Source organism: Meleagris gallopavo, chromosome 3 (genome assembly GCF_905368555.1).
Source record: "Meleagris gallopavo chromosome 3, MGAL_WU_HG_1.1, whole genome shotgun sequence".
Taxonomy (NCBI): domain Eukaryota; kingdom Metazoa; phylum Chordata; class Aves; order Galliformes; family Phasianidae; genus Meleagris; species Meleagris gallopavo.
The window spans coordinates 39,668,370-39,684,947 of NC_139406.1; the positions used below are offsets into that span (position 1 = coordinate 39,668,370).

General features: G+C 34.0%; 1 protein-coding gene across 1 annotated transcript in view; it reads right to left on the minus strand.

Annotated features, from left to right (window-relative positions):
- The window catches only part of DOK6 (docking protein 6), a 230,531-nt gene that overhangs the window by 74,573 nt on the left and 139,380 nt on the right, over window positions 1-16,578 (minus strand). The window contains exon 5 of the mRNA XM_085220706.1: window positions 12,250-12,439. Coding sequence (XP_085076832.1) covers window positions 12,250-12,439 — 190 coding nt within the window. The remainder of the gene's footprint in view (window positions 1-12,249; window positions 12,440-16,578) is intronic.

Genomic DNA, 16,578 nt, shown 5'->3' on the forward strand with positions numbered 1-16,578 from the left:
CTATCCATTTTTTGATGTTTTGTTAAATGAATATTTCTACCTCTGATTAATAGCAAACACTTTCATTAAGTTCTCTTAGCTGAATATATACAATGGGTCCTATGTGAAACTACTGATACTGCACTAGATAATATGTTTTTGTGTTGGTTTTAGCGATGATTTTGCTTAAAATAAAATGGTGTAATGCTGTACAAAGTGTATGAATGACAAGAATTGGCTATTTTGAGCATGTGCCATTTTCTATTCTTCGCAAATATTTCTTCAAATTGGCTTTCTGCATAGCATGAGATGCTACTAATTGACAAGAGATGTTCTTTGACAATTCCACCAGCAGAAGGAAAACACAAATAATTCAAAACAAATTTGGAACAGTAGAATCTAAAAGCATGAAATCCATCTTCTCTAGTACATAAGCTTTTTAAATTCAGGTACTTGCTGTCTTCCCAGAAAACTTGGGGCATTGTTAGAAAGCACTGAAAAAAGGAATCTGTCTTTGCTGTGGAAAAAAAACAAAACAAAAAAACAAACACCAAAAAACCACTAACAAGATACTTTTACACTTGAGCTTGCTTGTCTATATTCAATATTTCATTATTTAGGCTCCTATTGTTTTACACTGCTTTAGCAATATTTTTATAAGAAATTTATAACATCCATGGAACTGCTCTGTATACAGTACTGCATCAATTCCTTCTGTTCATGATTCTTTATGCCAAGTTTAAAAAAATCCATGAACAGTAGATGCAAGGTCTACCGGCTTCATTAAACATTTTTATATATATAGCTATCCAAAAAAGGTAACTCCCTGGGTGGCAGAATGCAAAGGGTACAAGACCGTTATGTGAAAAATCAAGTATAATAGGAACTTCTGATTTCTTATGTGACCAGTCCTTCCTTAGACATTTATGCATAGAAGATTGAGCAAGTTTGGGGTTATGTCAAGTATGCCATAAAAACCATTTTGAGTATCCCAGTCAATATCCAAGTTTTTTGAAGTATTTCCCTATTTTCTCACTCAGTAACATTCATATAATAGACATCCTTTATATCTCAGAGCATTATTCTCAAGACAAATGCTAATATACATTTCTATTTCTGTGTATTACTATTTCTGCTCTAATTTCTCTGATGGCCCTTTTTACCAGCTATTTGACACTATTTTCACATGCACTGAACACTTTTTTTCCTGGCTGTCCTCCATTTCATCTGCACTTCTAAGGCTGAGAGCTAATCATGCTTCTTTTTCTTTTTCTTTTTTTCTCTTGGAGAGAGAAATCAGTACAACATGGCTTAAGCAAGCCTAATAAAAAAGACAAACTACCTGTGAAATAAAGAATTTGAGATGGTCAGCATTTGCCAATGACAAGCACTTATCCCAACCAAACTCTTTTTGCTACTTTTTGCTCAGATCTTCCACAGTTTTTGAATAGATGTTATTCCTAAAACTCTAAACATATTCCAAAAGCTGTTACAGTGCTTCATAAAAAAAACAAACATCTACCCTTACTAAAAAAATCCCTCCCTGTTTCTGTATTACCAGCTCAAGTATGTCATGAGCATATTCTCATCCTCTCATTCCATACACTTAGCCCATTCTGTTCTCCCATACAAAACCTTCCTACTGATTTTCATCAATTTCTTGAAGTTCTACTAGTCTTAGCTGGCTACTCCACTTGCTGTCCAATGTGTGTGCAAAACACCTTCGACACACTCATGCCATGGTTCACTACAGACCACTGCTGGTTTGGATCGCTGCTGTCACCCTTTATTCTCTGGCTTTTTATTCTCTGGTAGCAGTGTCAGTTCTCTGAGATAAGTAAGCTACCAGAAAGATAGATCATCTGACCTGTTTTCATTAAATAAAGGTTAGGCACTCTCAATCATCATCTGAAAGAACATCAGGGCTTTCTACTGAATCATCATCTAAACTGCCCTTCAATTCTTTCTCTGACAGTAAATGATAGTTAAGGTCAGAGGATTTCAGTTTTTTTTTTTGTTTTGTTTTGTTTCTTTTTTTTTTAAGTTTTTAAATTCTGCATATTATTAATTGCAGTTTTATTTACTTTGTAAGTCAAATGATTTTTCAAGTATAATACCACACAGTTAAGGAAATAAAGGTCTTTTTTACTATTCCCAAGACACTGTTGTTTTCAAAATCAGGTATCGTTTAAAATATTTTGAAGGAGGAATATTTTCCAAGTTGGACAGAGAATTAATATATATATAAGCATATATCCATCTTTAAAATATAATAATATGCATTGTTGCACTGACTCAAGCAAGCCATTCGAGAGCAATGTTATATTTGACTTTTTGGCCACTGACAGGATAATCAAGTAGATGAAGCAGCTTGGTGAGTTATAGCACAGCACTGAATTTTCTTCCAAAAAGTCAGAAAGATCAAATGATGCCTGGAACTGCTGAAATTGAGGGATTCCATTAGATTCTGCCTTTCCTTCCCCTCTCTCTAATAAGATGGAAGCTTTTTAGAGAATGTGTGACAAGTGACTACTCATAGTGGAAATAAATCACACACCATCACGCTATTACTCAGAGCACAGAATTATTAATAGTGCAATAATAGCAATAACTTACAGTGATAGTGAAGAAGTACTATTAGGAGGGACACAGTATCTAATAGCTTTTCCACTAACAGGGGCTAAGGGACAAACTTTCCTTTGGTACCTTATTTATAAGAGGAAGATTAAAGGAGCCCTTGGGACCAGTCAAGCCCACCTCAAGAATAGCCTTGCTTTTCTAGAATGCTACTGAGCAGACACTGTGTGTAAAGTGCTCTCCATCTCCTTTATGTGACAGTACTTTGAGTGTTCTTTAGTTAATTTAAATTAGAATGAGAGGACACTTAGCTGCAGTGGAAGACTTGAGGGGGGAAAAATGTATGATAATTCTGGGAGAGCTGTGACATGCTTTTCAATTATCAGCTCCTTTTTCTCCTTAGCATAATGCTTCATGAAAACTATAACTGAATTTAGCACACACTCTTGCACTCCACCAGAGCATACCAGCACTATCTTAGAAGAAATTACCCACAAATGTTCAATTAGATAATTCATACAGGCCTTCCTAATTACATATATACAGCCATTTGCCAGAGTATTTACAGTGGGGAAGAATGTATATATTACATTATTTTATAAGTAGCATACGTCTCTAAAAATATACTTTTTTTTATTTGCATTTGTCTTGGTAGCAAATGATTGCAAAATGTAACTTGGATTTCAATAAGAGTTCAGATGCTGAAAAGCGATGAAAAACCTGTATCAGTTTTTGAGCATATTTTAAAGTCTTTAACCAATCCTAAGTGTTCTCTGCTTTGTATAAATATATAATTTAAAACATTCTGCATAAAAAAAAAGCAAATGATAACTAATTCCCCATCAATTTACTTTTAATATTACCATATTGATTTTTTTTTTTTACTTATAGCCTCTTACAGTGGAAAGAAACTTTGTTTTTCTAATTGATGACATAATTAATGGAATTAATCATTAATTAATGGAAATGCAGAAACAATAATTTAATGAAGCTGATCATTACTCTAATGATCATTGATTGATTTTTTAAATGAGACTTGATATAAATACAGCAGTAGAAAATAACTGGTCAGTAACCTCCACAAATACATATTACAAGACAGTTCCAAGTGCAGATATTACTCATGTATGCAAATGCATGTATGCAATATGAATGCATATAAAGCTCTGTTGATAACAGAATTCAACTCAATGAAAAACCAGATTTCAATGACGAATGAAACGAACAAACATGGGCATTTCTGCTGTCACACTCTTTCTGTATCCAGAACAAAGAGGTACTTCTGGAACTGCTGCACTTCTGTGAAAGACAGCAAGAGCCAAAGCCACTCCAATATCCTCTTTTCGAAGCAAAGCGCTACAACTTAGTAAAGGTAAACAGTAAGATGACAATACGTATTTTATCAGTTAATATACTAACTCATACTATATGAGAACAATGAATTAACACCATCAGAAAAACAGGGGGAACCAGGCACATATTAGCAAACCTTCCAAGACCACCCTCTAAAGCAAGTTTCTCAGCTCTTGAGTAGAAGTCCTACTACACAAATCCTGAGTCTACCAAGATCAAATCCCAAGACTGAGGGTAAAATAAAAAATTTTAGTACAGTTTTTCATGTGACACACAAGAGACAATTGTTCAGATATCCAAATGACCTTTAAAACAAATCTATGTGCCAGCTGAAGCCCAGGAACCACAGTTCCTGACAACAGATGAAGCCCACAACTGTTTAAAAACACACCCCTCTATGCCTTTGCAGTGCTCTGTGTGTGCATGTGCAAGCAAGCAGGTTCCTACATATTCATGAACAAGGCTCTTCTGTTGTGCAAATCTCACTCTTTGCATATTGATTACTTCCTTCTATGTTTGTACAGTGCACAGCACAGAGGACATTTAAAATCTCCTCAGTCATGGTTCTACATTCACAATCTTTGGAGAAAAGGATTTACTTGTGCTTAGTATTCGTGCTGGCTAGATGGTCTCTGTTCAAAGTGTGGCATTCTGAGCTTCCCTGTGTTAGTATTGAACACTCTTCTACTGTCTATATAGATAATTAGGTGCCTAGTTTTGGCATTTTTAATCAGCTCCTGCAAATTGGTTTGGTTTGGAAGAGAAATGCAACACTGTTTAAGAGCTAAAATAGAAATTCTGGTTCTTACTGTAAATTGTATCTATATGAAAATAAAGACTGTTAAGAAATATGTTAGCATTCTGTTGAGATGTGTGCTAGAGTTTTGCTGTTTGTTTTTTTTTTAACTGGTGACACTTTTTTTTTTTAATTGTTTTATGTTTCAAATTTCTGATGCATCAGTCCTCCTGTATTTTGAGGTAGAAGGTTGAAGGTTGTTACAATTTCTACAGAGAAAAAGACCTGATGCTGGGGAATCTATAGTTCATAACTGCTGTATAAGATTAATTTTAGTCCACTGTGGAATTCAAAGGTTAAAATGTGGAGCAGAAATAATAATTGAGTCCTAATATGATTAAGAATGTATGAATTATTGTGTCAGTTTCTTTTTGCTCATACATTGCACAGCAATAACTTCATTAGTATATTCAGCATCAGGAATACTAATGCAAAAATATATGCCTGCAGCAAAGCAATTTGTGTGAAAAAGCGACAACTGGAAAATGGTAAATACATAGGTTGCTTCAAAAGTAATGCTTCCAATTTATTTCCATGGAAACTACAACAGAAACAAAGAGTACAAAAACATTTGATAGAGCAAATTCTCAGGTATGAAACACTATTTTTCAACACAGTCAACACCATTAGCCATGAACAAGAGCCTCCGTGCCACACTTGTAGAAATCTGCACCAGAGGAGGTGATCCTCTGTCACTGTCACCACTGATGAAATGCACAACCCACTGCCTCATTGTACTCATATCCACTGGTTGGTCTCCATAAATGTTCAGCAAGTGTCAATGAGTGCCATTTTTTATCACATGGAAGAATTCAATGACATACCTTTGTTTCATGTCAGCAAAATTTAGCAGTTTATTGGCGGGAAGATTCAACCTCTAATGCCTTACTACAACGACCCAACACTGCTGTGGCTCAATATAATAAAATAGGAGGCGTTACTCTCAGAGCAGTCCTAATATCAAATTCTCTGGGCTCAAGTATGGATGTAAAGTCATCAGAAAGCAAAATGAGGCATACTCTCAAAATATTTTAAAACAAGACCTACTTTGATTTTGCCACACAAACATGTTACAAAGGAGAAAGGAAGTGATATGCTTCAATTTGAGGACATAATCCCTGTTATCTTACAATCATAAAAATCATTAAAATAAAATTCTATCTGCTAATATATTAAGGAAATACACAACACAGTTATTAGTGATTTCATTAATAGCTTTGTAATGTTTTGATCACCCAATGATACGGGATATCAATTGATCAGCTGAAAAAAAGAAACCCATGCTGGGCCTGCCTGGTTGGAAAATACCACAGAAATATCTTCCGTATTGAGTTGTGTATCTCTTGTGTTTGTTAGACAAACTGTAGATGACCATACATTCCACTTGGTCCAAATTCATCAGAAATTAATTAATGATGTTTTCATTCCTATAGATTTAGTATGTATATATTTTTTTCATTCATGTGCTATACAATTTCTCCTGTAGATCTTGTAACTCTAGGAGTACATGACTTTTCAATCTGTTTGCAAAGACTCAACAAAGATAACTATATTATGTAAATATAAGTGTTTTTGAGACTGTTTTTGACATTGTTTTTTTTCTCAAAGAAATTAGAGCTCTTATGACAAAGTCCAATATTTCAGGCATTCTTTATCAGTTAGGGCATGGGTTTTGTAGGTGTGTGTACAAAGATAGTGGTTGAATTTTTATAATAGGGGTAAAAGAAAAGCAGAACACTTTTGAACAGAAATTTAGAATTAAAAAACTACTATATAATCCCTACTTCTGTTTGCCATATTTGTTTATATTGTAGAGAATTTTATTGTATGAGTTTTGGTGGATCACACTTCTTCCTACCATCATTAAATCATTGTGAGAGAAGATTTGGCAAAGGGAAAATGCAATGAGCATTTTATAAATCAGTTATAACAAGCTATATTAGTTATCCATTTTCTTTTTTTTTTCTTCTTTTTTTTCTTTTTCTTTCTTTTTTTTTTTTTTTTTTCCCCAGCAAATGAGCTCTTAGATAGGTACAGTGATCAAAACCAGAATAAGAGTCATGTAGATGAGTTAAAGACACAACTCCTTTTAAAATAGGGTTTAAATGAATCAGATTTTACACAGAACTTATTCCAGGTCAGGAAATTGGCAGAAGGAAACTGGGAGTTAAGTTGCAATGGACAAAAAGTAGGAATAGAACTACAGTTACAATGCATTAGAATGTAACCTTCACATTACTAAACACTAGGAACTAATTGATTCTTGTCAGTGGTGGTATTATCTGTTGTCCTAAAATTAGAGCTACATAATTAATAAATAAACATATATATATTTCACACACACATATATATATAATTTTATATATATTTATATATAAATATACATTATATTTCTTTCCAGATTTTAGTGATAAATGCCACTTAGGAGATGAATATGAGAAAAAGAGGAACATGCAGTGTGAAAACACACCAGCAGGTTGAATCCTCGAACAACTGTTTCATGAGGTGCACATATAAGGGACCTCTCCCCACTTAGAAGGTATTTGCCACATCTGAAGGGTTAAGTGACCAATATTTTCCACATTTATACCAAAATCACCACAGAAGACTGACAGACAAATGAAAGACTTCAGTCAGATGTATTGCCTGAAGCAAACATTGAACTTTCTGCTTCAGATAACCCTAGCATCTGTGTATCTATTGCTCAGAAAATGAGTATGTCAGTCTTGGGTTGCATACATTGAAAAGAAAAGTATCTGAGAAAGCCTCACGCAACCACTGTGTCATGTTTGAACTTAATATTTTCTTAATCAAAGAAATGGATTTCAGATCTTAGAAGTGTCAAGGAATACCACATTTCATTATTTTTTCTCTGATGAATAATAAACACAATCAGAGTAAAATAAAGGAGGAATAGTTTAAAGTAGTTTAATGCCACATTATTCACACTATCTTCTTCAAACGCATGGAATAAACAAACTTGGAAATAGATGAGATCATTTAAATTTCAACATCTTTTATACAAGATAAAGTAAATTTCAGAAAAAAGGAATGTGTCATGGATTCACACTATTTCTATTCTTCTCAAAGCTCCAGGAGCATAATTACTACCTCCACCTCTCTACTTAGCTGAAAACTATAGGTATCTGAGAAAGTTTGATTTGGACGTCTACAACAAATAGCTTTACTGCAATTTCTCACTGTACATAACTTGACATCAACATGACTTTGGCTTGTTTTTCAGATACCTCAGAGCAGCATTTAACAATTTAACAGACTGGACAAGACAGTTTCCATATATACTTAGAAAATGCTGCTTTACGTAAATGGTAGAATTGCAGGAAAAACAAACAAACAAACAAAAACAAACAAAAAAATTTTAAGAAGAACAAAGTGTCCAAATATGTTTACTTTTCCTTACCCCAAGATGTGAAAAAAATTCTGAATTCCTAGGAATTCTCTTCTTATGGTCCTAGAAAAATTGCTCAGCCAGGAATTTTATTTTCTTTTTTTCTTTTTTTCTATAAGGGAAGCTTGAACAACTTTTACTTATACTTTTTAAGAGATTAAATTTTAAACATTTTTTATGGCCTTAAGATTGTTTGGTTTACACTGGAGAAATAAAACGAATATTGAAACTTTGGCACTGAAAACAGTGACTTCTGACCTGATCTAGTACCTGATATAATTTATCTGTGCCTATTCTATTACTTTTTTTGGCATGTTTCTTAGATTGCACAAAATTAATTATTCCAGAGCATACTTGCAGTATCTTCTTCAAGACAGTTAAGTGGGTACTTCCCTAAGGAGCACGCTTTCCATTTCAGGGCCTTAAATCAGGATCAGTCACACATTAACACCCATGTGGAGAAGTAATTCCACAGATTCCAAAAGAAATGAGCATGTTTGAATAGATCAACTGTATTCTTAATTACAATATTTCCAACACATTCAAAATATCCAAAATAACAATAATGAGGTGCCTGAACAAATTATCCAGGTATGTACATTAAGGAAAACTTGTTGACTTATTGATGATTGAACAATAAAACCAGCCAAGCCATTCTGAATCTAGTTTGGTGTAAAGCCTGGCTTTTGGAGAAGTATTGTATGTGTTCTAAATTACTGAATTCTCATCCACTATGTTAGAGGTACGATATCAATCAGTACAAAGCCATTGCTATGCCCAACAGAGAAGTGAATTAATATTTTTTGATTGATGGATTGATTGTATGGGAATACCTTTGTCAGGTTGTCTTAGTTTCAGCTGGAATGGAATTGTTTTCTTCAGAGTGTCTGCTATGATGCTATGTTTTGGTTCTAGGAGAAAAACAATGTTGATAATACAGCATTTTTACAGTTGTGTTTATAGTTACTGCTCAGCAGTGCTGTACAGGTCCAAGGCCAATCCCAACTAAGGGCTCGAGGAGCTGGGGGGGAACAGAATTAGGACAGCTGACTTAAACTGGCCAAAGAGGTATTCCATATCATATAACATCATATTGAAACAGTGGGAGTGGCAGTTTATCTCTCCCTCTTCCGCTGCTTGGAGGCTAGCTAGGCATTGGTCAGGGGGTGATGAGCAATGCTTGTGCATCACTTATTATATACATTCATAGATACATACACATATACAATCATAACTATTTTTCTTTTCTCTATCTTAGTCAAAAGTTTCATCTCAACCCATGAGTTCTAGTTTATTCTCTTGGATTCTCTCTCCCATCCAGCTGGGAAAGCAGGGAGTGAGCAAACAACTGTGTGGTGCTTAGCCACTTGCTGGGTTAAACCACAACAAAGGTACTTCAAACTATGAGAATCTCAGCATTTTGCATCCAACTAAGCCATATGAAACTGTGCTTTTCCCTCATCCCGAATAAGGAAGAATACAAATTGACTAAATTGGTTTGCAAGGAATATTTACTTTTAGTGGTTTGCAATGCAATGAAGAGTAAGAATGGGTCTTACTTCAAAGCTAGTACAAAGATACTTATTCACAAACTCAAATTGAGTGGAAAAATCAGCAGAAAAGAAATCTGTGTTCACTCCTCCTAGCATTCATACAAATTAACCACATTGACATATACTGCATAGCTGCTAATGGTCAGTAAATAATAAGATCCTATTTCAAAATATTTTCTTGAAAACAATTGTTTCTATTAATATTTAAGCCTTAGGCAAAAAAATAAAGCAACAACACGTATACCACTTTTACTATGTAACATTCTCATAAAACATGGATGAGCACTTCAGTTCTGATAAGACAGCATGCGTAGGTATTTACTGCATTAAAGTACTAGAAGATGAAGGAACAAAGATAAAACCATGTTCAGAAAGGTAAGAAAGATGCTGAATAAAAAATAAAAACACACACAAAAAACCAATAGATTTTTAGTATTTCCCTATATAGTTTTCAGATGTTATTGGAAATACTAATTTTTCTCTCATTCAATTTTTTACCTCAACATTTTTATCCTAATTTTATCTAGTCTTTATGCATTTCCAAATCAGACATATAAAAAAGCACCCCCAAGAAAGCAAAAGGGAGGAATCAGATCACAGACAATAAAGCATGACAGATAAAGGTAGAGCTAGCTCATAATCATAAACATAAGAAAACAATCTACTTTTATCAGGTTGCATGGTCTATGGATGTAGGGGATGATGATACTAGTACTCAGATACTAGTATGAAGTTAAAGTACTGTAGGAGGTTTGAAAAAAGCAGAGATAAAACTCCCATTTTACCTGAATATATACAGCTACTATGTATACTCTGTTAGTAGTGATGTACAATAGAAATAGAGCAATACAGAAAATAACAATTCTGCAAAAAGAGAGATTTCAGTATGATATAAAATGATGTTTTTTTGTAATGAAAACACTGCAGAAAAAGCATACACACTTTCTGCTAAATAACAAATCTACTTCAAGTGATTAATTTGAATTAGTTTTTGCACCTTAATTTTTAGTTAATGACAATTCTCATTCTCAAGTAGAGTTTCCTCCAGAATCAATTAAAAGGAGTGGATCTTCTCAAGAGAGATATATTACACAATATAAACAAACACATCAATCACAACGCTTTTAATGCAAAAGCTACTGTTTCTTCCTTAACAGAATGCATACTTGGAAATATAATTTAAGTTAAAGAGTCAGATAAATGGGATATTCAGAAAGAATAGGATAAAGCTAAATCCTTTATTTTCCTTATTTTTCCTTCTTCTTATGAATATGGTATGTTTTAGGCATTGTTTTTGGCATTTCATTCACTTTCTGGTGTTGAATAGCATGCCGCTTGAGACAGTTTAAGGCCTGAGTGAAGGAATAATTTAGCAAATTGCTCTTGCTAAAATCGTACACTTGAATGAGCCCCATGGCTTAATCATCAAAATTGAACTGAAGTATGGTTCAGCCTTTGCTGATTTTTAGAAAAACAATATAAATAAAAAAGGAATTTTGCCTTCATGATTGATAATGGTGAATTTACTGCAGAAAAGTAGCAGGACACTAAAATTCTCTGGTGATCAATCTGTATAAACAAACTTACGAGTAAAGTAATAAATCATCAATAAGAAACAGTGGAGGAATTTTGCTTTCTACCTCGTTGGCTGTAAGTTCTAATTCATCTGCCTTTTTATTTGTGATCACGAACTGTGCTTTTGCAAACATTTTATATTTGTGAACATTATGATATTTAATAATTACACACTGAAATGTGTATAAAGTTTTTAACAAGGCGGTGCTAAACAAATAGTATAGGAACAGTTGTGATTCCATAGGTTGCTCCAGCTAATTCAAGCTTCAGTATAAAACAGAAGCTTTAAGAAATCTAGAACCTCAAAATGAAAGACTGATCATCAAGGATAGAAATAAACCCGGAATGTATAAAAAAGAAAAGGTAGTGAACCTAATAACAGAAAATGAAGGCATGAAATGCATTAAAAAAAGATGGGAAAGGGAGGCAAAACAGAGCTGCATGGATATTTAAAACTGATCTGAGAATAGAAATGACAGTGAAGATTAAAAAAATGCAGACAGGAAAATAGAGCTAGCCTTTTTATGGGCTCACAATGTTCTCTGTTCTCTTGCTTGCAATTATACACCAGGGTGGCAATCAGTCATCAGGAACATCCAAAAAGTAATATCTACTGTGATGGAAGCTATTTCCCTGTATGATGAGCCTTTTCCACAATCCAGAAGTCATTTCTTTTACACCAACAGAACTCAAATATACATCACACTAGTGTATAGGCATAGTGAGACCTATAAAACTTAAGAATGACAGTTCAATGGCAGTTAAATAAAAATCAGAGGAAGGGGATTTGACAAGCAGGAAAGTTTAAGCTCATTTTAAATATGAGGTATATTAATGTTTATTTCAAACACTGGTCTGAATATATTGAAGAGTAATATTCAACAAATGGAAGTCTATGGAGAAGCCATGTACTTTGTCTTTCTTACTTTAAGGTGAGAGGCAAATCTAACTGAGACTGCATCTCAAAAATAATTTACCTCTTCTTGCTGTTTCCCCTTAGCTCTTACCTTCCAGATTCAAACGTGAACCATGTTGAGTCCCGTCCATATCTCCTCAAAGAGCTCAGAGGCCACATGACCAGCTTGACCTTGGCATTGTGGATATCCCAGAGATAGATGTTTTCATGTGTGATCTGCATTGTACATTCCCCGTAGATATCTAAATTTGGTGTAGGCATAAGATATACATTGAATCGCTCTGGAAAACAAAAGCAGAATAAAGCATAGCCAGTTAAAGGAAGATTTAATATGATTTTTTTTTTTTTTAAATAAAATAAAGTCTAGCTACAGAAGGTTTAGAAATGAAGGTCAAATTTCTAGCCTATGAACATGATGAGGATTCTCTGATGCCCAAGAAGCACTGTCATGTGCATGAAAAGGATAAGAGGGGAATCATCATTTCATTTTCAGTATAACTGTTACAATACACTGAAACATCTTTCACAGATGATCATCATATGTCCCCAGCAACTTAGCTGTAATCCTCATCCTCACAGCAAGGTTCATGTAAGGTTCAACAAATCAAAATTTGCTATTACTTAGAATAGAGACTCTATGAAACAATAGAACTACAGACTGAAGCCTGTTAATAACTACTTTCTTTGTGTTCAGTTTCTGTTTATTTGCCAAACTCAATAAAATTCATAGTATTTTTAATAATTCGTTGCTTTCTTAAAAATCTGATTCAACAGAATATATTATTATGGCCTTGACATCAATTGCTATCAGTTGCACTCTACTTTATAGTGCACTTACTGCAATAAAAAGTCAAGAGCATGAACAATTTTCTAAAGTGCCTGAATTGCATGTGAATTAATAAGCAAATGAACAACTATCATAATAGGAGAAAAAAAAAAAAGGTAAACCACAATAATAGCAAGAGAATTTTAAATAAAAATCTAATTTGTTTTGAAGAAAGCTAATATTTCTATGATTTAGCCCTACAAAGAGATGAAAGCAGTTAAATTTCAGGTTGTAGATTTGTAAGTGCTGGAGTGCATTTTAACTCTAAAGGCACCAAAATCTTAGGGCTCAATAGCATAGAATGGGAGCTAGCAGATGTTTCACGATTTCTTCTAGTAATGTCCTTTCATCTTTGAAACAGGTTAGAAATGCAGAATGTCAGTGGTATTACACTGAAAGGTGTTCATGAAAAAAAAAAAAACAACTAAAAGCACGAAATCTTGTACAAATTGGACTAGAAAAATACACTTTAAAGGGACACCTGTTATAAAATCTCTCTCTTACTACTTAATAAATGAATGACAGTTTGGTACAGAATATTTTCAATTCAGTATCTGCATAGAATTTTCTTGTGTTTAGTTTTTAAAATTAGGATGGAATTTAAAGTAATCAAAATAGGTATAAAGTGAAAAAATAACGAAAGTCAAAATCAGATGCAGCTTCCAGTTTGTCAATACCTCCAAAATTATTTCTCCATTTTTACAGTGTTTGCTATATGTAGTTTTCTCTGAAATCATTGAAAGTGCAGCAAATAGTTGAGATAATATAAAATATACTTAAGTATGAATGAATATGGGCATATCAATAAACCTAAAAAAGTTTGGCTGAAAAATTAATAGAACTGCTGACTGGGCACTTAGATTTGCTGTCCTGCATTGCTATAAGCAAACAGGCCAATCTCAATGTAATTGTGTTCCAGTTAATTTAATTTTCTCCCATCGATGACTCCCATATTGATTCATTCCATCTCATAGCAATTCACCCTCTTCTTCCAGACTCAGGTTCCCATTAATTACATTAATGGGTCTTAGCCCTATAAGTTGTATTTTATGAATAAGGTATCAAGTGAAAAATTTCTAATGTTTTGTAGAAGTCTTCTGATACAGAGTAAAAACACATTAGTACATGCTGTTGAGATTGCTACAAAAAACTTTCCCTAACTCTCAGACTAAGGTATTGAGCATGGGTTGAATCTAACATCTGCTGAATGAAAAACCCTCACATAGAATTGAGAGCCAGTTACTGCAATGGGAAGGGAATGGTGGAAAATCAGATCACTCAATTTATTATGAAATTATATATTTGCCCTTTTTCAGCATTTAAATGTTGCTGTGGTACACTACACAAAATTGCCTAAGAGATATACAAATGTGCTTTTATTATATATTAGACTCCAGTTTTGCACTAATACACTGTTGCTTCCTGTTCCTCCCGTTTGAAAGAAAGATAGGTATGACTGGTGTATCAGATGATTCACTCCACCTTCCCTTTACATCATTTGAAATCACACAGTGCGTGGGTGAGAATGGCACTATTATATGAGGTGAAATCTTTCCCTTAACATCACTGATAGAATGCCTGAGATAGAAGAGAAAATGGAAAGGTACAATTACATTCTGAAGTAGATATTATACAATTGTGTTGAAGACACCAAATATTTCAAGCTCTTTTAGAAGCCACCAGAACTCTCACAGAATGCTCTACTGTTCTGAAGTGTAACAGGATATTGCATGAAAGGTACTGAGGACATATAATATCTTCAAAGTGTCAAGAGACATTTGTTGACTTTGCAGTGGAGGTCAGTGTATAAGGTGAGGTGTCATGGATTAAAGAAAGTCTGGCTGATTGAACTGAACATCAGCTGCAGGGCAAAATGTAGGACCACTTGTACTTAAATTGGCAAGAAAAGAATGTGTACAAGAATGCTTTTGAAACTAAAACTCAGTAAGACTTTCATGTAGCAGAAAACTGAAGACATCAGATGGTATGAATAGTACTAAATGATTTCTGTAATTAAAATGTAGAGTCTATTTTATCCATTTGAACAGGTATCCAGATAATGGCAATGATATCATTCTGGATGAAGAGAGAAGCTTTTCCCTCAAACTCATATCAGCAAGAACAAACATTCAAAGGCTATATTTGGGATGTCTGGACTCAGTCCCACATGAATTCAGTCTTCAGATTTTCTGATTCACATGAAATAAGATGTTTAGCCTCTCTGTGGATCAGTCATCACCTATGTATCAGTGGGATGAGATGATAACAGTCCATTGACTAATAAGACTAAATAAATAAAAGTTAATGAATGCCTTAGAAAACAGGGAGGTGGAAGATGATGCTATCCTTTGGGACAAGGCAAGGCTGAGGCTGAGCAAGCACAGTGCATCAGCATCAACAGTACAATCATTCTCCCACTAAAATATGTAAGGTTCAGGGAGTAGAGGAGCCAGTATGAACAAAAATGCTGATATTTTGCCATACTTATTTCACTGTTTTGACTGGGAATCCTAATGACCTTGTTCTAATCATTTTATCACTGGATTCCTTTGCCTAAATCATCTCAGTTAGAAAGCTGAGTAGATAACATTGAAATCCTGTAACCCACAGGCTCCGTTTCATTTCAACTTTAACATGAGGGAAAAGGTGCTTATGGAAGGAGGCAGTCAGATTTGTGTAATCCAAACAAGAGGAGGCTTTGAAAACAAACATTCAGTTTCTATCTGGAAGATGTTCTTCCACTTGTGAATCTTCTGCAGCTGACTGTATCTAAATTTCAAGTGGAAAGAGAGTCCTAAGTCTTGGTCACAGCACTTTGTGGTCATACATATGTAAGTTAAAGCAATTCTCTCTTGATTTATACAACGAGCAACCATGCTTCTAGAATTAATTTTACACATTTCCCTATAATCATTCTGCTTTGCTTCTGTTAAAAATGCATGGAAATGTTTATTACCATCTTAATGAAAATTAAAAAAAAGCTATAATAAATTAATTATTTTCAATTATCTCACTGATAAACAGGAAAGTAGAGAAGAATCTGAAACCTCACTGGCTTACCCAGGCATCAAAACTGCAAATGCCTTTATATTCAGGATAAAAATCAGCTGTATTTTGTTACTTTTCAAAAACCGAAATGCAACAGTGTATTAAAGACAACAGAAAATGAATAAAAAACTTGCATTTTTGTTTCCATGTAGTAGATCAGAAACAGCTATTCTACAGACCCTAAAAATGCCCTAAACAGGTCAACTGCATGAACTTCATTACAAAATGCCTATGTTTTGGCTGTAGCTTGTAATCTCCATACATAGCATAGAGAACTAACTTGTAATCCTCTTCTGAGGATTTAAGGACATCTTTAAGTCTAACAGAAATTAATGAGTTTGTGGCAACTAAAACACAGTATGCAAGTGGAATGTTTTTACACACACACACAAAAAGGCTGAACAGATTAATCTTCACCAAAAAGAAGCACCAGTTCCTGAAGAACAACTTTAGTAATGCTGTCTGCACACAGTGCTTTTTCACTCAATATTGCCTTGAATATTCTGATTTAATTTCCATAGGAGACATAGTCACTCACTGTATACT